The sequence below is a fragment of the Canis lupus genome, chromosome 21, assembly GCF_003254725.2.
Source record: "Canis lupus dingo isolate Sandy chromosome 21, ASM325472v2, whole genome shotgun sequence".
NCBI lineage: Eukaryota > Metazoa > Chordata > Mammalia > Carnivora > Canidae > Canis > Canis lupus.
The window spans coordinates 21255665-21280909 of NC_064263.1; the positions used below are offsets into that span (position 1 = coordinate 21255665).

The 25245-nt window shown below is 36.7% G+C and overlaps 1 protein-coding gene across 2 annotated transcripts in view; it reads left to right on the forward strand.

Moving 5' to 3' along the window:
* RSF1 (remodeling and spacing factor 1) overlaps window positions 1–25245 on the forward strand; it is a 157241-nt gene that overhangs the window by 76251 nt on the left and 55745 nt on the right. For both annotated transcript variants that reach the window (XM_025419540.3, XM_025419541.3), the window contains exons 3-5: window positions 9435–9527; window positions 9918–10123; window positions 20090–20244. In XM_025419540.3, coding sequence (XP_025275325.1) covers window positions 9435–9527; window positions 9918–10123; window positions 20090–20244 — 454 coding nt within the window. The remainder of the gene's footprint in view (window positions 1–9434; window positions 9528–9917; window positions 10124–20089; window positions 20245–25245) is intronic.

Below are 25245 nucleotides of genomic sequence, written 5' to 3' on the forward strand. Positions count from 1 at the left end.
CTGTATCCTTAAAAGAATTGAAAACAGAGACTCAGCTACTTGTATGCCAGTGTTTATTGTAGAATAACTCAACAATAGCCAAAAGGTTGAAACTACCCAGTTGTCAGTCAACAGATGAATGGATAAACAAAAAGTGGTATATTCATACAGTGGAATATCTTTCATTCCGAAGAAGGAATGGAGTTCTTATACTTGCTACAGTGCAGATAAACCCTAAAAATATGTTAACCTGAAAGAAGCCAGGTACAGAAGGACAAATATTGGATGGCTCCACTTGTATAACCTGTCTAGAACAGGCAGATGCGCAGAGAGTAGATAGGTTACCAGATGCTGCAGGGCGGAAGGGGAGTGTGGGGAGTTATCGCTTTGGGTTCAAGAGTTTCTGTTTGGGTGATGAAGTATGGGGAATAAAATGTGCTAATGGTTATACAACATTGTGAATGTCATTAATACCACTGAATTGTACATTTAATGATTAAAATGCCAAATTTCATTTTTAAATTTTGTATATATAATCTCCCCACAATAAAATTTTAAGAAGTGCAACCATCAGGGAATTGTCTGTAGATCTAGCAGTGATCTTAGCTTTAACGTATTCACTGTCATGTTGGTTACAGAGCATACATAAAAAGAGAAGCCATTCAGTATAATATAGGGTTTATTAACCTCAAAAATAAAACTGTTAATTATTTTATCAGCAAAAAATGGATTTATTAGGGAATAGCCAAGAATTAGGACAAGCAAGCTGGGCAAGTCCAGAGAGCAAAAGAGAGGTCATTTCTTTGATAGAAGGAAGGAGGTATTGGGATGGACTATAAACCAAGAGTCATAAACTGAGAGTTTGTAGTGGAGTGGCTTTTCATGGGCTGAGTTGTGACAGTCTCTTACCCGTTCGTCTGTTTACTGGCAAGAAGAAAACCTTCTGGCTGGGATAGATAAGTAGTACCTTTTCAGGCTACAGTTGACTAGTGTTAGGGCATGAGTGCTCCACCTTCTGGCCTGACCACATTTTAAATGAGGTCAATTACCCAGAAAATAAAAGTAGGAAATTAAAACAAGTCAATCACCAATAATTTTATTTAAATCTTAGGCATGTTTTATATATGTATATGAAACAAAAATGTCATGAAACAATGTTTATGTACAATTTGAAGGACACTGATATACTTCTTACCAGCTCTTAATTCTTTCTGTTTTACTTGTATTCCAGTTGGTTCTTGTGGTCATTTACTAGAACATTTTTAGGTTTACATTTACATAATAAGGAAACTATAGCACAGTGAGTATCTGATAGCCATCCTTATTTTCTTGTCTCTTTCACTAGCAAAACCTAGGTTTTACTAGTAAAACCCCTACTTTACAGTTGAAGATACTGAAATTCAAAGAGGTGGTGGTGATTTAACAAGATCACACTGCTGATAGGGAAAGCGAGGATTTGAATCTCAACCTACAGGACCCTAGAGCCATATTTCCCTTTTTACCTAGATTACTGATATAAAGCAGATTACTTGGAAAGAGGCACTTTCCATTTTAATTACATTTTAGATACATGGTTAATCTTACCTATGAATATAAAATAGGTATGATAGAGATTTTATTTTTCCTGCTAAACTTATTTCACATATTTTCAGGGTACCTTTTACTTAACCAAAACTTCAGAATAGGCTACTTTTGAGATCAGCCTTTCAAAGCTTTGCCATGTGTAATTTTGCCCAGTTTATAAGTTAACTGAGATTTCAGCTGCCTGTCCCTCTAATCCTGAGTTCGATTAGCAGGAGTTATAGTATCTTATGTATCCTGGTGTCAAGCATATTGTCTGGGACACAGTACATTCCTGATAAAATGTGGAGTGAGCTAATTAATTAATATATACTTATGCTCTGTCAGTAGGGTTTTGGTGTTCTTTTGATTTTTAAAACCATATTGCTTGAGAAATCTTGCCATCAAAATAGTTCCTGTGTATTTTTTTAAGGAATTAAACATCCATTCTGTATAACTTTTAATGCATTCTTATAGACAGTGTTCCCAAATATACCATAATAATAGTAAATTCTCTCAATTTATAGCAGAGAACATTGAGATTGAGTGTCCACTATTAGCAAGGCCCTGTACTTGGTAGATACTATAGAAAATAGAAGAATCAGACTTTGTATTTGGCCTTCAAAAATCTTGTAGTTTTAAAGAATACCCACCTCAAGTGAAATGTGAATGTTATATTGCAAATAGTAAAACCGTATATTAAACATGAAACTTAATGCTTTTGTAAGGTGGATGCACTAGCCACCTAAATCTGCTTCTCTCAAATAGCTTAGCTCAACTCAACTCTTTCCCTTGAATTGTTGGAAAATAGGCTTTAGTGGGTCTCCTTGACCTCAGACTGTATTATCCCATCAGTTTTGCACAGTGCAATGAAACTGTTTGTTTGTTTGTTTAAGATTTTATTTATTTATTTATTCATGAGAGACACAGAGAGAGAGAGAGAGGCAGAGACACAGGCAGAGGGAGAAGCAGGCTCCATGCAGGGAGCCCGACATAGGACTCAATCCCGGGTCTCCAGGATCACACCCTGGGCTGAAGGCGGCACTAAACTGCTGAGCCACCCGGGCTGCCCAGAACTGTTTTTTAATAGTGCTTCCAAATGCTTGTTGAGCCCCCATATGTACAAGCCATGACCTACTTTCACAACCTTTCTCACTGCCTTCCCTTCACAGCCTTGTCTGTACCCACTTTCAAACCCAAGCACTCAAGATCTAGGGCTCTAGAGTTCAGCAGAAAGAACTGCTCTCTTCACCATTACATTGACAGGATAGACCAGTATCATTCACACCCTCCTGGCTTTGCATATTCTGTTTTGTTTTTTTTTTTCTTCCTGAAATTTCTCTTCACCTCCTCTCTTGTAAAACCTATTCATTCTTCAAGTCCTAGCACTAAAGTCACCACTTAAATAAAACTTTACCCTTGAGTTGTTGCTGATCTCCTTTTATCCATTTATTGAATTAAGGTTTCTCTCCTCTCTCTTTTTGTAGTAGTTGATGTGTTAGTTACTCAGTTTCTAGATTGTTTGTAATTCTCATTCTAGCCTTTGTTCACAACTTGATGGTGACAGCTGACCTGATTGGTGACCTGAATATATACTAATTTCACTGTAAATGACCCTTGATACTAATTACTCTAATTCCTTGGGTAAAGCACATAACTTCCTGAGGATAAGAGTACATACATCTAAAGCATGTGAGAATTGATCATGTTAATATTTTAAAATAATAGCAGTAGTTGACAACTAGTAAACATGCAATAAATGTTGGCTGTTATTATTATTCTAGTAAGAATTTTTAATGTTAAAGACGTGTTGTGTTGGCTGCTAATTAATAGTGGTTAACCTAAAAGAGGTTTTTTAATTAAGGTAAAGCATTATTTTGGTGTTTCTTTCGTTTATTCATCAGATGTTTGTTTTGTATATGCTGTATTGCATACTTTGCTACAAGCGAGGGGTATGAAGATGAGTTGACTTCTCAGAGCTCAGTTAAATTCTTCTGGACTCAGATTTTAAAAGGTTTATGTAAAGAAATATGATCCAGTGGAAAGAGCTCTGAACCAGAAGTCATAAGCTTCAAGTCTCAGCTCAGTCACTAACTTTGAAAGATACAAATCTCTTGTCAACTTCCTTCTCTTTGGTACTGTTGTCTTAATACCTTTGTTAGAAGCACCTTCATCCTATTTGTTCAAGCCAAGGAATGTAGATGTCACCTTTGTTTTTCCTTTCCAGTCACTGACCACATACATTCTACTAAAAGTCCTGATGATTCTACCTCCAAAATACAGTTAACTTCTGTTGCCACTGTGGCCTCCATAGTCCATGACATCATTCATTATCTCTTGCCTTAAAATTGGTTTCTTAGTTTCCACCCCCGACACCCCCACCCCTGCTTTGCAATCCATTTACAGCAGCTGTATTTGAAACATGGCTCACATTTTGTTATTCCCCCATTTAAAATCCTCCAGTGGCCTCCCATTATATTTGAAATAAGATCCTAATTTCTTATTATGGCTTCCATAATTTTGCCCTTGTTTTACCTCTTTAACCTTATCTTCTGCCACTTCCCCTTTATTTTGCTTCATTTATACTGATCTTTTTTCTGTTTTTCTAAATACACCAAACTTGAAGGCCTTTTTTAGTAGCTTGTTTTTTTTCTGCCTGAAGCATTCCTACATCAGACCTTCTTGTGGCTGATTTCTATGTCTCAACTTTTTGTGTCAGATGTCAACTTTTTTAATGAGGCCTTCTCTGAGCACCCAACCAGAGTAATACTCAAACTATCTGTAGCACATTACTGTTTTATTTTCAACAAAGCATTTGGCTCTACTTAATATTTTCTTATTTTTATCTGTTGTAATATCCTTAAGAATATAAGCTCCATGATAGCAGGTTACCTGTCTTCTTAATCATGGTATCCCAGCTCCTTGACTAGTTTCTGCCATAGAGTAGGTGCTCAGTAAATATTAGTGGAATCACCAGATAAATGACTCTCTTTATAAACTTATAAAATAAAGGCATCCAAAGACCACCCGTCCCCCAAGATAAAGGCAGTAAAGACAGACTTCATTCACTTAACTGTTATGGTAGGAGAAGGGGCTGAGCTCAATTTGAGTTTACCCAGAGGTGACTGGTATTTTAAAGGGAGACTAAGGGTTTCAGGAGGTGGAAATGAGGGGGAGGAAAAGGGGTTAGAGAAAGGAAAAGTTAACAAAAAGTAAGTATGAGGGTTGGTCTGAAAGTTGGTCTGTCAACATTGAAAGATAAACTTTCTACCCTTGCACAGAGTCTGGGAGGTCCTATCCTTCCTGAGGATTCTAAATCAAAGGAATGGCTTTCAAGTCCTTGAGAAAGACACTCTTACAGGAGACACATATACATCTCAAAGGGACAGAGGAAAGATTTACAATTGTAAGGTTTTGTTTGTTTTTAAAATAAATGGAAAAGTAAATTCATGGACTTAGATCAGGTGTTGGCTGGAACAAATAGTAAATTCTTTTGGAAACCTTGAGTTTTCTAGACAGGAACTCAAGAGGAACAGGGTGGTCCCAGGGATAAGTCCTGAGGCTGCTAGAAGCCATGTTAGAGTTTGATTTAGTCTCTTAATGCAGGGTTTTGGATGTTCATGCTTGAGATTTTTTGCAGTTTTCTTCTCTACCCAATCCCTCCCCTTTTTAATGCCCACCCTCATTCTGCCCCCTTTTAATGCTTTATGTTATCAAAAAAGAGAAGGATTATTGGTACTTGATTGCATATATGCCTCCAAGATTAATGTGTTTAATGATCTCACTGACATAAATTCCATATATTTGCTGTGTAGGCATGTGAAACCACCTTTCCTGTAAATATTGAGATGATGTGGACTTTTAAACACCCCCCCCCCCCCCCCCCCCCCCCGTCCCTATTTCCCATCTTCATTCTTGTTGTTCTGAGTGTAAGAGGAAAAGACAGCCTAGGGGTATTGGAATGGTAGCAGCTAGGTGGCCAAGAGGCCTCCCAGGCTGAATATCAGTCAGTCTTACAGGTACAGAACTTTGATTTCATGTGTACGTGTATATCAGAAAGGCTGTTCCTTAGGCACCATGCAGGGGGATACTACAGGATATGACCTCTCATTAACCAGATTAGAGAGAATCAAACATAGAGCCAGTATTATGGAATAATGACTTAGAGTGATAAATAGGAACATTATACAAAAATGTTCATTTTTAGATACTGAACATGCTTTAAAGAGAAATTGCATGCAAAACCAAATTATGTTTACAAAGCAGATCAGATTCAAGTTGGGGCATAGGGAGTTAATATGAATTAATAATCTAATAAGGATCCTCTTGCTTCAAGTGATGTAGGCTTGCTGGGTCCTCGGACTCAGAGCGGGTTTCCTAGGGACCAGTCAAGAGGGTCCTTGGCTTTGCACAGGATAAAAATCAAATGTGAGGGCAGTTTGGGTGGCTCAGCGGTTTAGCTCTGCCTTCAGCCCAGGTCATGATCCTGGAGACCCAGGATCGGGTCCCGCGTCAGGCTCCCTGCATGGAGCCTGCTTCTCCCTCTGCCTATGTCTCTGCCTCTCTCTCTCTCTCTCTCTTTTTCTCTCTCTCTGTGTCTCTCATGAATGAATAAATAAAATCTAAAAAAGAAAAAAAATCAAATGTGAGCCAAGAGGAAGTGAGAGCAGAGTTTATTGAAGATGTAGAGAGTGCAGATACATACAGAGCATCTGGAAGACTTGGAAAGGAGAGGAGAGTGAGTCTTATTACTTGGGGTCTGGTTTTTTATTGAGGGTTGTTGTCTGGTGCACATGTCTTCTCTGGCATCCAGGAACAAAGATGAGTGTTTAGATGTTCTCCATAAGTCACTCATGTATTGGTGCCAGCCAGTGGTCTTGATGAGTCAGTGTCTTGGAAAACATTTGTGATGACCCTGCCTGGTTACTCCTTAGATGTCATCTATTATGCTGGAAGACTTCCAAAGAAGTCATTAAATCCTTGACCTTCACAAGGAAGACATTCATTTTCTGTTCTATAAGACATGTATAAGGTGGAGGTGGATGTCCTAATGGAAATAGAAGAAGGTAAAAAGCAGTTTTTTCATGGAGTCCCTTTAGTTTCTCTGTCTCACAAGGATCCAAGAATAACTGTCATAGACAGTCTCAGAGACACAGCTAGTTTCTGGCACTCTAGGCAAACATTGGCCCATGGGCCAAATCTGGCCTGCTGTCTACTTATGTATGGCCTGAAAACTAAGTGGGGGTTTTTACATATTAAAATGGTTGGGAGAATGGTTGACGTATGAAAATGATATGAAATTCAGATTTCCTTATCCATAAATAAAGTTGTGTTGGAACACAGCCAAGTTTACTCATTTATATATTTTCTGTGGTTGCTTTTCCACTACAACAGCAGAGTTGAATAGTTGAAAAGACACTGTATGTTCTACAAACCCTAAATTATTTCCTGTTTGGCCCTTAACAGAAAAGGTTTGCTGACCTCTGGTGTAGACTTATATAGTCGTGCATAGGGGATCTCTGGGTGGCTCAGCGGTTTAGTGCCTGCCTTTGGCCCAGGGCATGATCCTGGAGTCCCGGGATCAGGTCCCGCGTTGGGCTCCCTGCATGAGCCTGCTTCTCCCTCTGCCTGTCTCTCTCTTTCTCTCTGTCTGTCTCTGTCATGAATAAATAAATAAAAAATCTTTTAAAAAAATCTGTCTATATAGTCCTGCATAATTGTCACTTACAGATTATTTTTTTGACAGTCTTTACTTTGTGATAGCAATGGGTTATGGTTGTTTGGGCAAATCTGATATGAGATTTTTGTTTTTTTTCTCAAATGGCAAAATAATATGTCTACCTTTGCCTTCTTAAAGAAACAAAAGAGTATCCTACTCATCTCTGAATATTAGCACAAAAGTTTTTGCACCCTAAATTATAAGTAAGGAAGGTCAATAAGTTGAAAGTAAGTAGTGTGAGGCAAAGAGGCCTGTGTCTTAATTATCTCTTTACCCCTTTTTCACTTTTATCCCCTTTCACATGATAAAAGATAATTAAGAGTTGTTCATTTGTATTTGGTATCTGACTACATGAGTCATTGGCTATGCCTTTGTACTTGGGTTGTCAAGCAGACGTTGGAGCTATATCATTCTCAGCCCGTCTTATACTGAACATGAGCTTCTACACCCTCAGATTTAACCTTTAAGATAGTCAATCAACATCCTCTTCTTTTAGGTGTGGTATATAGCAGAGTCCTCAGTAGGTACTTCCAAGTCATAAGCTGGGTTTGCATTCTTAACTCTGTTTTTTTAAATTGAGATATTAGTCACATATCTTGAAATTTACTTTAAATTATACAATACAGTATTTTTAGTGTATTCATAAGGATGTGCTGTCATCACCATTGTCTTAATTCTAAAACATTTTTATCACTCCCTATTCCTCCCTTTACCTGCCCCCTGACAACTACTAATAAATTTTTAGTCTGTATGTATTTTACTGTTGTGTACATTTCATATACATAGACCCATACTATATATAACCTTTTGTATCTGATTTCATTCACTGGGCATGTTTTTAATGTTCATCCAAGCTGTAGAATGTACCACTACTTCATTCTTTTTTTATAGCTGTATAAAATTCCACTTCATGGATATTCCACATATTATTTATCTGTTTTTCAGTTGATGGATATTTGAATTGTTTGCACCTTTTGGCTATTATAAAAAAATATTACTCCGAACACTATGCAGATTTTTACATGTACATGTATTTTCACTTTTCTTATATAAATACCTAGAAATGGAATTGCTAAGTCACTTGGTAACTTAGTGTTAACATTTTGAGGAACTGCTTAGCTTTTTTATGAAGCAACTGCACCATTTTATATTCCCTTCAAAACCTGTGCATTTCAGTCTCTCCATATCCTCACCAACATTTAGTGTTATTATTCTTTTCTTTTTTAAGATTTATTTTTGTTAGCATGTGAGCATGGGGAGGGGCAGAGGAGGGAGATAGAGAATCTCTAGCCAACTCCCCACTGAGCTGAATGCCCAATATGGGGCTGGATCTCAAGAGCCTGAGATCAGTGAGCCACCCAGGCGCCCCTTATTTTTCTTTTTTGAATGTCAGCTATCCTTATGGATATAAAGTAGTATTCCATTGTGGTTTTGATTTGGATTTCCCTAATGACTAATGATGATCCTATTTTCCTGTGCATATTGGCCGTTTTATATGTTCTTTGGCAAAATGTCCATTCAGATTCTGACCTTTTAGCTTTTGATAGAATTTTTTCCCCTCTCTACAATATATAATCCTATCAACCAGAGACATACAGTATTCCAGGATAGCATTTTACTCTTGATTTTGGCTAAGGTCATGATCTTGGGGTCCTGGAATTGAGCCCTCCATGGGGCTTTATGCTCAACATGGAGTCCCCTTGTCCGTCTTCCTCTGTTTCCCACCCTCCCCACCCCTCTACTCACTCTCACTCTCACTCTCTCTCAAATAAATAAAATATTTTTTAAAAATGTACCTACAATTTAACCTGTTTTTTGAATGTCTACCTCTGTTCTGGGCATAAAGATAAAAAAAAACTATGGCCCTCAAGGAACTTTTAGGCCATTTTGAAGGGGAATTAGATAATTTTTGCATTTAGGAAAATGTGCCATAAAATATGTAAAAACTTCTTGAGATTAGATGAGAGAACTATAGAGATCACTACTTAACTTAAATTTGATCATTAGTCATAAGTAAGTATCTCTGGTGTATTTAAGAATGGATTTGCCTTGGATTGTATTTGGTATAAACTTACTCCATTATAAATAAATTAACATAATTGTACAACAAAATACCAAGGTAAATAGAAATTGCTTTTATGTATTAAGATATTGACATATTGACTTTCTCTGACAGATATGCCAAGAATTTAATAGCACCTGGGCATGGGAGATGGAGAAGAAGGGCTATCTTGAAATGAGTGTTGAATGCAAACTAGCACTCTTAAAGGTAATACATTTATTATGTTATAATTATTTTAATTTATTCACCAATAGTTGTTCCAAGAATAATGTCACCTAAAAGCTTAGCAGAAAGAATCATTGAAAATTTTATACATAAGAAAATTTGGGAGACTAGTACAAACACAGTACTTTTGAAATATATTATTTTTATGTCATTGGTTATATTAAATCTGTAAATTTAAGTAATACTAAAGTGTTAACTTGAAATATATCTTTTTAAGTTGCTTATTCTAAACAGGTTGTACAAAAGTGGTGAGAGGATGGTATTTTTTTCTGTTCCCATCCCTGAATCAATTCTATGGTTAAACATACCATATTTACTGTGATGGAGAAACATTTATGAAGTATTTTAAGCCATGTTATGACTATTTTTCAGTACCTCTGCGAGTGTCAGTTTGATGACAATCTCAAATTCAAGAACATTATCAATGAAGAGGATGCTGATACCATGCGTCTCCAACCAATTGGCCGAGACAAAGATGGCCTCATGTACTGGTACCAGTTGGATCAAGATCACAATGTCAGAATGTACATAGAAGAACAGGATGATCAAGATGGCTCTTCATGGAAATGCATTGTCAGGTATCTTTTATTGGAATCTTTTCACATTTATTTGCATTTCTTACTCTAATCTCTTCTCTACAAGAAGAGATTAATCTCTAAGGCTAAGGTGATCCTTTTTTTGTAGGGTTGGGGAATTGCCAGAACCTAGCCTTTTGCCCAGCACAATTCCCATAGTGGGTACTTAATTATTTCTCAAACAAGTAGATATATTTAGCATGGTGGTCCATATCAACACATGTACCTTATACTTCAGGAAGCTGGAATTTGACAAATAATAATGCACCAATAATATGCACAGAAAAAAACATTAAAAATACAAGAAAAGCATTGTTTCGTTCTTATCTAGGCACAGTTTTCTATTAGGCATCCTTTATTTATTTCTAATTGTTTTAATTTGGCCAGTTCATCTTGGCACTGTAGTATATTTTTATTTTTAATTTTTTTAATAAATTTATTTCTTTTTTTTTTATTTTTATTTACTTATGATAGTCACACACACACAGAGAGAGAGAGAGGCAGAGACATAGGCAGAGGGAGAAGCAGGCTCCATGCACCAGGAGCCCGACGTGGGATTCGATCCTGGGTCTCCAAGATCGTGCCCTGGGCCAAAGGCAGGCGCTAAACCGCTGCGCCACCCAGGGATCCCTATAAATTTATTTCTTATTGGTGTTCAATTTGCCAACATCTAGAATAACACCCAGTGCTCATCCCATCAAGTGCTCCCCTCAGTGCCCGTCACCCAGTCACCCTCACCCCCCGCCCACCTCCCTAGTATATATATATTTTTTAAAGATTTTATTTATTTATTCATAGAGACACAGAGAGAGAGAGAGAGAGAGGCAGAGACACAGGCAGAGGGAGAAGTAGGCTCCATGCAGAGAGCCCCGACGACGTGGGACTCGATCCAGGGTCTCCAGGATCATGCCCTGGGCTGCAGGCGGCACTAAACCGCCGCGCCACCGGGGCTGCCCCTAGTATATTTTTAATCTTTACTATGCATACATTCCTTTACAGTTCTGAAGAAATCTGAGGAATATTGCACCCCTTTTTTGGCATAGTCCTTTTAAAAAAAATCTTGATTTCTTATTTGTATTTTTTTAAAAGATTTTATTTTTAAGTAATCTCTGCACTGAACAGTTCAAGCCCACAACCCTGACATCAAGAGTCACCTGTTCTTGGAGCACCTGAGTGGCTCAGTGTCTGAGCCTTTGGGTCAGGTCATGGACCCAGGGTCCTGCATCAGGCTCCCCATAGGGAGCCTGTTTCTCCCTCTGCCTATGTCTCTGCCTCTCTGTCTCTCTCATGAATAAATAAATAAAAATCTTTTTAAAAAGATATATTTGAGTGGAAACATTTCATGTAAAACCTTAAAATAAAATTTTATTTTTTAATTAGTAAGTGACACTGAGGTCATTATTCAGAATCATGTGTCTCTGGAGCACCTGGCTGGCTCTGTTGGTTAAGCATCCGACTCTTGATAGCAGCTTAAGTCATGATCTTGATTGGGGTCATGGGATCGAGCCCTGTATGGGACTCCTCACTCAGCAGGGAGTCTGCTAGAGATTCTCTACCTCTCTCTCTTACCCACTGTCCACCACCCCCCCCCCACTCTTGCACTCTCTGTCTCTCTCAAAAAAATAAATCTTTTTGTTTTTAAAGGAATCTTTGTATCTCTAATTTTCTATTTTTTAAATATAATTATTTAGAATTTATTTCATTAATACCAGTACCCACAGTTTATATTAATTTTGAAATTATCAAACTATAGATAAATCTGTAAGTAGGGAGAACTTAGTGAATATATAACCACTGCTTATGAAAAACTCCTTGACTTTTTTGCTCATTTTTTAGTTTTAGCAGGTTTTTATAGTGATTATTTATTAATGTTTTGAAGAGAGAATCTGTGGAAATTTGGAACATTTGGGTCAGGGAAGCTTAACTTTGGTGTCTTAAGAATAAAGGAAATGAATGAATTTATAGGGGAATGTTTCATAAACATCCTTTAATCATACTATAATATGGTTCTCCATGTAGTTAATTTACTAAATGGAAATAAAGTAGTCTTGAAATGAAGTTCACTTACCATCTCTCCCTATAAACATTGAATGAAGTTCTGTTCATGATGTTTTATCACTTCTATTATTTCCTGTATCAACCTTGCATTGTTGTTTAAGAGTTACTCTCTCCTACTTTGTATATGAAGAAAATATGACAGAGAAAAATAATTATGATTACTGATCAGTCATAATGCTTAAAACCATTTCTAATGTACAGTGTTTTAATTAGATCATACCCTAATGGATGATGTGAGAGAAGTGCTTAGGTTTAGAGTTAACTGTGCTTAAATCTGGATTCCTCTGCTTACTGTGTGATGGCAGAATACTTAATTTCCCTGGTATTCTCTTTCCTGCACTTTTATTTTTTTCTTTCCTGCACTTTAAAATGAGGATGATAGTAAAGTTATTGTGAAGAATATGTAAATTTATATTGCTTATCAACATGTATAATTAAGCACTAAGCTGAGCAATTGTGGTTATCCTAAGGAATATAGTACAGCTCTGGGATTTGTAGAGGAGCTTCAGGAACCTGTGGAAATCCCTTTTACTGTAAATAGTAGCTCTTAGTTTTATTTAATATGTGTATTTTCTTGAGAATTGCCATAGTTTTCTACAGATTCTCAGTTTGGTCTGTGCTTCATATACTTGACCTGTTCTGTGACATGACATTTAAGTTTCTTTAAATTGACACAGTAGTACTACTTTTGACAGATGCGGTGAACTGTCTTGTCCCTATAAGTCTCTTATTTTTGTGATTGTTGAATGTGAAAAGCATTGTATTATTCTTGCCTGTTGCCAAAATTATTATCTTAATTGTCATTAAAATGCATTATGTGCATTTTACACTACCAAGTAATGTGTAGGCCATTATCCTACCTGGCCCTGATGACATCCTTCTGGAGTCTAGTATTTAGATTCGGATGCCAGACTCTAAGCAAGTTAAGTAGAATTATGATTTTTTTGTTTAACAGATTCTACTTCGCTATTTTTCCTCATTGGTGAATATTATTTTTTACTAGTGAAATGAAAAATCTCCTCTTGTTTAAAATTATTTCTTTAAAGTAATGCTGATTTTCTTGGGGATTTCTGATGTTGAAAACATGTTTTTGCTTAACTCTCAAAAAAAGATTATGTGACAAAAGTTGTCTTAAGAATTCTGCTTTGTTTTTTTTTTAAGCTGAAAGTCATCCTTCTTAAATAATTGATAAATTTTAAAATGTAACAACTTTGCAACTTAAAAATAAAGTGGAATATTTTTCTAAAAACTGGGATCCATAAAAAAAGAATTTTCTCTATTTGATCTTCTGAAAATGCAATACGTAGATAATACACAGTGTCTAGTCTCAGACCATAAAATAGAATTAATCTAGAAATCAGTTATAGAAAGAGAGTTTTAAAATCCCCACATACTTAGATATTAAGTAATATACTTCTACATAATACATGGGTCAAAGAAGAAATTTCAAGACAAAGTTTTAAATTTTTTGGATTAGATGAAAATACAACTCAAAATATGTGGTTGAAAATTTGCAGTGAAAGCAATACTTAGAAGAAACTTCACATATAAAGCAAAAGCTGGTTCCTTGAGAAGATGTACAATTGATGAGCCACTAGCCAGGCTATGAAAAAAGAGATTGAACACAAATTATTGATATCATAAATGAAAAAAGGGATATCAGTACAAGTACATGGACATACATCAAAAGGATAATAAAGGAATACCATGAACAGCTCTATCTCACAAATTGATAACCTAGATGCAGTGGGGCACTGAAAGGCACTAACCGACTTCACAACTTACCATAAAGCTACAGTAGGTAAGACAGTGTGGTATTGGTGAAAAGAAGAGGCAGATGCAGGGACACCAGAAGCCTAGACAAATATATAGTGTAGCAGAATAGGGAGCCTTGAAATAGACCTGTATAAAGGAACAAAGACAGTACAGTGGAGAAAAGGTAATGATGCTGGAAAAAATGGACATCCATATGCATAACATTGAATCTAGACACAGACCTTACACCCTCAACAAAAAGTTAACTCAACATGAATTACAGACCTCCATATACAATGCAAAACTATAAAACTCCAAGAAGATAACACAGAAGCAAATCTAGATAATACTGGGTTTGGCAATAACTTCTTTGGTACAACACCAAAGGTACAATCTCTGAAAGAAAGAAGTGATAAAAGCTGAACTTCATTATAATTTAAAATTTCTGCTCTGGAAAGGAACTGTCAATATAATGAAAAGTTCAGCCACAGACTGGGAGAAAATACTTTTTTTTTTTTTTTCATGAGAGACACAGAGAGAAAGAGAGACAGAGACACAGGCAGAGGGAGAAGCAGGCTCCATGCAGGGAACCCGATATGGGACTTGATCCCAGGTCTCCAGGATCACACCCTGAGCTGAAGGTGACACTAAACCACTGAGCCACCCAGGCTGCCCTGGGCGAAAATACTTAACCAAAGATGTATTTGATAAAGGCCTATTTCCAAAATATACAAAGAACTCTTAAAACTCAATAATTAAAAACCCATCTGATTTAAGATGCACCTGGGTGGCTGACTTGGTTGAGCATCTGACTCTTGGTTTTGCTCAGGTTGTGATCTCCGGATTATGGAGTTGGAGTTGGAGTTGGGTCCACGGTGGGCTCCCTGTTCAACAGGGAGTCTGTTTTCCCTCTGCCTCTGCCCCTCCTCCTGCTCTCTCTCTCACAAATAAATAAACCTTTTTTTAAGAAAAGGTAAATAACCTGATTTAAAAATGGACCAAAGACCTTACAGACATATTGCCAGTAAAGATATACAGATGGCAAATATATATATTTGTACAGAGATACATATGAAAAGTGGTCCACATCATATGTCATTAACAAAATGTAAATTAAAATGAGATACTACTATACACTTAATAGAATGACCAAAATCCAGAACACTGACAACACCAAATGCTGACAAGGATGTGGAGCAACAAGAACTCTCAGCCACTGCTGGTGGAAATACAAAATGGCATAGCCACTTCTCAGTACAGTTTAATGGTTTTTTACAGAATTAAACACCATGTGATCTAGCAACCATACTCCTTGGTATTTGCTCAAAGGAGTTAAGAGATATGTCCACACAGAAACTTGCACACAAATGTTTATAGCAGCTTTGTTCATACTTGCCAAAACTTTAAAGCAACCAAAATGTCAAAACTGATTGAACACTTAAGATCTTTTCGTTTCAAAGTATGTAAATTATACCTCAATAAAAATATTTAAAAAATTGTAATGGTTTGACAACCATTTTCAAAAAGCTGAATTCTAAACAGTGTGCCGAGTTTACCCAAAATTACAAACTGTCAAAAACCTTTCTAAACCATATGCTGCTAGTATAGCACGGTGATTGAGCAGACGGTCTTGGAAGTCAGGTTATAATTCAATCCTGCCTTTAGTCTGTACTGTGACCTAAAAACTATTAAATTATTATACCTCTCTACGATGTCCTCACTTTCCTCATCTATAAAATGGGGGGTGACAATAGTCTGTATTTTAATCAGGTTATATTGAGATTATATGAACTAGTTCATATAAAGTGCTTGGAGGAGTGCCTAGAACATATTAATCACATCACTCATTACTGTCTTCCTTCAGGTTCCTGGCCCCCGTAAGAAATATTATCACACTCCGTTATCTTCCCTATTTTGTCACTTCATTAATTTAGAATCAGATGAAAAAAAGATGGAAAATTATTGGTGAACCCTGCAATCATATACTATAGATACTTAGAAAGAATTGCTATTCTTAGAGCACACTGTGCTCTACCCTGGAAATGCAAAGACATGATGCAGTTTCTTAAGGAGTTCCAAACTGTGGAAGAGAGATACAGGGAAATTGTCGATGATAATATAGGGTCATAAATATGAACTCTGATGGAGATCCAGTGTGCTATTTAGGGCCCAGTACTTAAATAACCAAGTATGGGTTCATACTGGGCAGAAATGATGCCTATGCTTGGCTTTGTTTTTGTTTGATTTCTTTTGTTTTAGATTTTGTGGTATTGTACTGTCAGCTCAATTGCTTCTTAAAAGGTTTAATCCCAGGGCAGCCCAGGTGGCTCAGTGGTTTAGCGCCACCTTCAGCCCAGGGTGTGATCCTGGAGACCCGAGATCGAGTCCCACGTTGCACTCCCTGCTTGGAGCCTGCTTCTTCCTCTGCCTGTGTCTCTGCCTCTCTCTCTGTGTCTCATGAATAAATAAAATCTTTAAAAAATAAAGATTTAATCCTACCACTAACTCTTAACCCTGAGCAACCCTTAGACTAGGAAAAATCATATTCCACAATATAATAATTAGGATGATATGCTCCATTTCGCCAAAGTCTAAATTAACTTCAAGTACAAATAGTAAAACACAAGAGTTAGGAATCTCTTAAATCAAAATCCGTAATCTGCCTGTTAATCTGAGCTTCTAACATTCTCACCTCAACATATTTGTCCCATCTCAGTTAAAAGCAACCACATCTTTTCATCTGCTTGGATCTAAAACTTGGGGGCGCATTCTTGACATTTCTTTTTCTCTCCCTTCACATCCACTGTATCAGCAAATACAAACAGTTCTCTCTGCAAAATGTATCCAGTGTTCGTTGGTTCCTCATCCCCTTCATAGTTATGTTCTTGTCCAAGCCACCATCATCTTTCTTTTGTTTTAAGATTGATTGATTGATTTCAGGAGAGAGTATGCACGTGTCAGTGGTGGGAGAAGGGAGGGAGAACCTCAGACTCCCTGCTGAGCATGGAGTCCAAGGAGGAGCTCCATATCAGGACCCTGAAATCATGACCTGAACTGAAACCAAGAGTTGGGCACTCAACTGACTCAGCCACCTGGGTGCCCCTCATTTTTATTTTTAATACAGTTCTGTGGTTTTAGTATATTCACGAAGTAGTGCAGCCATCACTGCTATCAAACTAGAACATTCTCCCCACCCCATGAAGAAACCCTGTACTGCATACCCTGCATGTTAGTAGTTTTAATCACCATTCTCCCTTTACTTGGCCAGCGGCAGCTGCCAGTCTACTTTCTGTTTCTATAATTTGCCTATTCCAGACATTTCATAAACACAGAATTATACAATATATGCCCATTGTGTCTGGCTTCTTTCGAGAGCATAATCATTTCAAGGTTTTTATTTATATAGTTGGAATCTGTATTTTGTTCTTTTTTATGGCTAAATAGTATTGGCCTGTATGGATATACCATATTTGTTTATTCATTCTATACTTGTCTTCCAAGAGTAGTTGGGGCTAGCCATGAGGAACACATTCTAGACTAAGAGAGCAGAAGTGCAAACACCTGACATCCTGAGAGCATGGTAATTTGGAGGGATGTATCTAATAAACCTGAGTGAAGAAATGTTTTAGAGCAAACAAAGCCAGCAATGGAGAGAAGGAGAGCAGAACACAGAATTGTTGTTAGTGTCCAAAGTCTCTTCTAAGAGTTCCTGTAGATAGTGGTAAGAATTTGGGGCGTAATTTGAATATGTTTATAAAAATCCCCTCTGACTAGTTCAAATATAGGATTTTTAAAAAATTATTTTGCATACTAAATCTTGTTTTATCAAAATAGGAGAACTCCAAAGATGAGCAGTTTTCTGTTTTCATATAATTATGACTATATGAAGCTTGCATGTTAACCCAGTTGTTAGGTTAAAAGCTTTTTAGGGAGTTCTGCTAAATTCCTTTGTTTCTTACTTCAGTAATTGATGTGGATTTTGTAACAGTATTGGTTCTCTTTTAATGTTTGGAAACTTTTTAAAATAGATACAGTGAACAACTTAAATATATTCAGTTCCCAGCATGACTTCCAAAAAACCAAGAAGGTTGAGGCAGTTTTTACATATGGAATTCTCAGTATACTAAGAGAAGTAATAACATTAATTGGATAGAACCTTGGGTTAGAAGGCGTAATGAAGTTGATGTAATGTAGGAAATAGGAACTTTGCCAAAAATAATTTTTTTTCTCTCTCTCGGGTTTGTTTTTAAGATTTTATTTATTTATTTGAGAGAGACAGAGAGGGAGAGAACATGAGCAGAGAGAGGGAGAAGCAGACTCCCTGCTGGGCAGGGAGCCCCATGCAAGGCTTGATCCCACTACTCTGAGATCATGACCCTCGCAGAAGGCAGATGCCCAACCAACTGAGCCACCCAGGCACCCCTGTCTCTAGGTTTTAATATTATTTTTTGTGAAGTGGAGGCAGTACCAGAGAGGATTCTGAAAGACCATCTAATCTTAATCTGATCTCTATTATTAGATAATTAAAATTCTAAAACTTCACCTTATTTATAATATGTGTAACCTATGAATTCATTCCCATACTCAATATTAAAATGTGATAAACCTGTGTGTTCACTCCTATACGTAGTGACAAAATGGTTGTCATTTCTGAAAGGTGTCCATCAGTGGGAATTTTAATACTTTCCTTAGGAGGCCTTTTTTTTTTTTTTTTTAAGATTTTATTTATTTATGCATGAGAGACGTAGAAAGAGGCAGAGACACAGGCAGAGGGAGAAGCAGGCTCCATGCAGACCCGGGATGGACATGGGACTCGATCCCGGGTCTCCAGGATCCCACCCTGGGCTGAAGGCGGCGCTAAACCCCTAAGCCACCGGGGCTGCCCCCACTGAGCTACTGGGGCTGCCCAGGAGGCCATTTTAATAACATTTGAGTGAATCCTCTCTTTTATAGATAAGCTGAAGACTAGTGAAGATATATGACTTGTCCAGGGGCACAGAGTCATCTAGGTTTGGAACAGGATTCTATTCATTCATTAAATACTTCTTCAAGTCTACTTCATAATTCATAAGGTAGTGTCCCTGCTCTCACCATGGTTAGCTGGGAGAGAAGTGGAAGGGGACAGGATAGAGGACATGTGTGGAATAACAGATAAGAACAGAAGTAATTTCATCTGAATAGGAACTACATAGGATTAGAGGTGCATGCACAGTGTTTTGACAACACAGATGGGAAGATCATGGTGTTGCAAAACTCAGTGGCAGATCCAGAACTGACTTCCAACTCTTAGTCCAGGGTTTCATTTTTTTTCTCTTCACTGTTACACATTGCTTATCTGAGAAGGAGAAATATCCAAGTGAGCTTTCTTGTTTGTAAGTGGCATTCAAATCAACCATCTAACACAGCTCTGGTCTAGGTAGTAAAAATAGAGAATTGATAGGTTAAATATTCCTTATTTGGGATTTTCTTGTATTTTTTATTCAAATTGAATTCCCTTCCTGTAGTTGTAAACTGTAATTGATGGAACAACATACAGTTTCCTAAATTCCTAAGTTTTTGAACTGTGTTATAAGAGCTGACTGCTATAATTACTCAGACCTGGATCATAATTTTATAACAGCATCAAATATTTTTTTTGTAGGTAGAAGAGTTCTTATTTACAAATGAATCAAGAATGTGAATCATTTTGTTTAAAAAAATGCTTCAAGGAAATTTTACATTGATTTTATACTCTTTTAAGAGCATAGAACTTTTAAAAATTATCCAACTTTTGAGCAGCCCGGGTGGCTCAGCGGTTTAGTGCCGCCTTCAGCCCAGAGCCTAATCCTGGAGATCAGGGATCGAGTCCCACGTCAGGCTCCCTGCGTGGAGCCTGCTTCTCCCTCTGCCTGTGTCTCTGCCTCCGTCTCTCTCTCTCTCTCTCTCTCTCTCTCTGTCTCTCATGAATAAATAAATACAATCTTTAAAAAAAAAATTTTTTTAATATGCTTTCATTCCTAATACTTAAATTCAAGGTAATTGAGATGTACCAGTGTTTTGGATGTTTTTTAATTATGTTTTTCTATTTTAATTTTAATCTCTTCATAGGTATTATTTTGAAATCTCTTTAGAGCAGAATTAAGATTTTTATGCTGTTTTGTTTTTTCCCTTATTTAGAAATCGAAACGAGTTGGCTGAGACTCTTGCCCTCCTGAAAGCACAGATTGATCCTGTGCTACTGAAAAACTCTAGCCAACAGGACAACTCTTCCCGGGAAAGTCCCAGCTTAGAGGATGAGGAGACTAAAAAGGAGGAAGAAGCACCTAAACAAGGTTTTTTTTGTGTGTTTTGTTTTGCTTTGTTTTGTAATTTCTTCTCTTCCACTCCTATTTCCAGCTATATTAATTAGAATTCTCTCAATTTGAAAAATTGGAAGTCTTCCTGTAGAGGAAGGTTGATTTTTCTTTTCTTTAATGAAAAATAAGAACCAAAAAGCCATTGAGTACTTTCTTCTCAAAATATATTGAATATTTTAAAAACTTAAATAAAAAATGTTCATATCATCATAGCATATTTTTTACTAATTTAGGAATGCAAAGAAATTTCACTAAATTCACTCTTATTATTGTAGTAAAATATGCATAACATAAAAATTATTTTTTTAACCATTTTTAAGTATATAATTCTGAGGCATTAAGTACATTCACATTGTGACCATCTATCACCACTGCCATCTCCAGAGTCGTCTTCCCCATCTGAAACTCTATCCATTAAATACTCACTCCCCATTTGCTCCCCAACCCCCAAGCCCCTGGCATCCACCATTCTACTTTCTATCCCTGTGAATTTGCCTAACTCTAGGAATCTTCTATCTAAGAATTCATAGGATATTTATTCATTTTTGACTGGCTAATTTCACTGAGCGTAATGACAGGCTGAATAATATTCCATTGTCTGTGTATATCACATTTTGTTTTATTCATCTGTCAGTGGACAGTTGGCTTTCTTCCACCTTTTGGCTTTTGTGAATAATGCTGCTAGGAACATGGGTGTACAAATATCTTCTGGTCACTGCTTTCACTTCTTTTGGGTATATACCTCGAAGTGGTATTGCTGGGCCCTGCTGTGGTAGCTTGAGAATCTGCCATACCATATTTTACAGCTGCTGTGCCATTTTACCTTCCCTCTAGTCATGTTACTTTGCAGTTCACCAAATGTGTGTGTTCACTTAATCATCATATTAGTACCTTGAGGGAACTACTACTGTTAATTATTTCCATTTTATATATGAGGGAAATAGGAAAGTTTATAAACTTGCCCTAAGTCCTATAGATAATAAAGTGTCAGAGTCTAGCGATGACCCCTAGTCCTTGTATCACCCATGGTCTTCAGCTAGAGTGGTCTAGGGCCGTACTTCTCAAATTTTAATATGCATGCAATTTACCTGGTGATCTTTTTACAATGCAGACACTGATTGAGTTGGTCTTGTGTGAGGCTGCTGATATGCCATTTTAATTAACAAGGACCTAGGTGATGCTGATGTGGCTGGTCAGAGAACCACACTTTGAATAGCAAGGTTATAGAAGCAGTTTCCTTCTAACCTTGTATTGGCTTAAATACAGCAAAATTTTTCAGACAGCTGTTTCTGGAAATATTCCTCAATGAATGCTGATATTTTAACATTCAGCACAGTTAAAGAGAGTCTGTGGGGGAGGACATCTTTTTAAAAAGTAGTGTAAGAGGAGGAGCAAGACATTTAACCCTCTTTGGTTTTCTCCTTTCTCTTTGAAATAGTGTCTCTTCTGTTTCTCTTACTCTAACAGCAAAATGTTTCTTATTCATTCAGGAAAAATTTATTGTACATCTACTCTGTGCTAAACACCATTTTAGACTTGAGACTTCAGTAAGCAGACTAAAATCCTTGTTTTGTGAATAAAATAGCTGACACATACCATTGACCATGCATCAAGTACTGTTCTCAGTGCTTTACATGTGCTAAGTCCTATAATCTTCACAACCACTCTGTTAGTTATGACATTAGTATTTCGTTTTTGTTTTCATTTTTTCAGACGAGAGAAGCAAGACAAGGAAAGGTTTGAGTGACTTTTCCAGGGTCACACAGCCTGTTATTGGCACACCCGATATTCACCTGGGCAGTCTTTGGTCTGCCCAGGTCAGAGTTCTTGTGCTTTAGATGCTGCAGTAACACATACTGTGGAAGTAGACCATTTTATTCAGCCCCTAAAGCCCCATCTCTTACTCCATCCTCTCAGGTGTAGTTATTGGTTCTGTTCCAAACAAGACCAAGTCATTTTTATTACTTTCAGATGTAAACAAACATTGCCCTTGGGCAGGGAGGGGAGGGAAAGCAGGGATATTTGGAAATCAGACATCAGGAGGGAAAAAATAAACAAGAACTGGAGAAAGAATAAAACATCTACACCTCTTCTTGCAACCAAAATAATTTTTTCTTTGTTAGTTGAGTTGGCCATGCTTTGTATCCAACCTTAGCAAAATTATTTTTTGTATAAGTGCCAAGAAGAAATGTATTACATATAAACATAGGCAAAGAAGAGATTCAAAGATGGCATCATAGGTCTTAAAATATTCACCAACTAAATAATTAGATTTTTTTAAGTTTCAGATATAATTGAAATTGAAGTCTGAATTTCTTAAACTGTCATTCAGAATCTCACAGTGTGGCCTCAAACTATATTTCTAGGGTTATCTCCTACTAGTTTTTTACATGATCACTGGTTCCAGATAATCTAGATGCCTTTATTATCTCCTTCTGTCTTGACCATTCCTTCTGTGTACTTATCATGCTTTTATCTCCTTGAGATACTGTTCGTCTACTCTGGAAATTCTAGTTATTCAGGGCCATCTTGAATCTCATAATCTTAATCCTTTTTCTAAGTTCCGCTAGCACTTAATTAGTACTACTTTTTTCCTCACTTATATTAGGGTCAGTCATACTACCAAGCTTGAAGCTCTCAAATATTTGTTGACTTCTTATTCTCAGACTGTGATAGATGATAGATTTCAAAGCCAGTGTTAAGTATAACTTAAGCCCTTCTCTGTTTAAGACCCAGGATATCTTGTCAGGTGGTATACTACCTAGAAGTTTAATAAATATTTTCACTCCATGTTAGATATTGTATATTCTAATTTAGAAGAGACTAGGAAACTAAAAAACAGACCTTGTATGGGGAAAAATAAAGTTGGGGAAATCCTAATCTTTAGTTTTTTTTTAGTTTTTTTTTCTGCTAATTGGAAAAAGACTTTCCTTTTGTTAGCTTTTGCATCATACACTTCTGCCTATATGTAGAATGGGTAAAGAATATCACTTGAGAATTTTTAATAGGGAATAGAAATTATAGATTGGCAGTTTTAAACTGATTTGGCCTGAAAATATGTTTATTTTGGTTTGTACAGTGCTGCTTTGTTTTTTGTTTCGTTTTTTTGTTTTGTTTTGTTTTGTTTTTAATTATAGATGAAAGTCAGCATTTTAAGGTATACAATTCGGTGGTTTTTAATATATTCATAATGTTGTGCAGCCATCACTACCATCTATTGATAGAACATTTCCATCACCCCATAAAGAAACCCTGTAACAATTAAGCAGTCATTAGCTGCTTTTACCTGTACCTAACCCATGGAATCCACTGATCTACTTTCTATCTCTGAGTGTGCCTGTCTTAAACATTTCGTATAAATGGAATCATATGACACAAGCCTTTTGTGTCTGGCTTCTTTCACTTGGAAGGTTTCTTTTTTTCACTTTTACCTTCAAGGTTTACCCTTGTTGTAACATGTTTCATACAGCACTTCATTCCTTAATATAGCACTTCATTCCTTATTATGACTGAATAATATTTCCTTGGATAGATATAACACATTTTGTTAATTCATTCATTAGTTGATGGACATATGAGTTGTTTCCACTTTTTGGCTGTTATGAATAATGCCACTGTGGACATTCATGTACAGATTTTTGTGGAAACATGTTTTCACACATGTGTGGGTTTTGTTTACTTTGAATTTACTGTTAACCTTTAAAATTGGAAATTAGAAGAGCTGGTAACAATGAAGCATTATTTTTGTCTATCAACAATGGGCTGTAACTGAGGAAGGTTTGACTATCCTTAGAATCTGCATTCTCCAGTTTATGTTAATCCTCTCTCACGTCCCCACATATTGGGCTTTCAGTCTCAGTTGCTTAGCTTAGTACTTAAATTTTGTTTTTCTTACGATATAAAGTAAAAAAATTATTATATTCATGGGTCTTTCAAATATTGAAAAAACAAGAGAAAGAATGAGAGAGGCAGTGAAGAATATATCTACAGTTATAATAGGTAAAGTAAGCTACAGATGATTCTCTTGTAGCCATTACTAACACAATATCTGATATAAAACTTAAATTCACCATGGCAAAATAATATAACTTAATGTAGATCTTAGTTTGCCCTGTCTGCCATAACAAAATATATCAGGCTTGGTGGCTTAAACAATGGAAATTTATTTTCTCACAGTTTTGGAGGCTAGAAGTCCCAAGTTGGGATGCCAACAGGCTCAGTTTCTGGTGAAGGCTTCCTTCCTGGCTTAGAATTAGCTGCCTTCTCTTTGTCCCACATGGCCTCTTCTGTTTGTGTGTATGATGAGAGAGTGTTCTGTTGTTTTTCCTTTTCTTAAAAGGGCATTAGCCCTATTGGATTAGGGCTCCACCTTTTTGATATCATTTAACAATAATTACTTTACTAAGAACCCTATCTCCAAATACAGTCACAATGGGGATTGAGGCTTTGACAGGAAATTAGGGGGGACATAATTCAGTCCATACATGTAATATTATGAACCAGTCCTATGGTAATATGAGTAATGGAAAAGATACCTAGCAGAACAAGGGGAGAACTGAAATTTTGAGATTTGTTTCTTAATGCTAAGATTAGCATTTATATATTTTATTTTATTTATATATATTTTTTAATTCCAGTGTATTTAAACATACAATGTTATATTAGTTTCAGGTGTACAATATAGTGATTCAGCAATTCCGTATATTATTCAGTGGTTGATGAGCAGTTACAGATTTTTTTTTTAAGATTTTATTTATTCATTCATGAGAGACACAGAAAGAGAAAGAGGCAGAGACACAGGCTAAGGGAGAAGCAGGCTCCATGCAGGGAGCCTGATGTGGGACTCAATCCCAGTACTCCAGGATCATGCCCTGAGCTGAAAGGCAGACGCGTTAACCGCTGAGCCACCCAGTCGTCCCAGCTATAGATTTTTAAGAAAAAATAGTACTTGTGCATCAAAACCTTTTTTTTTTTAAT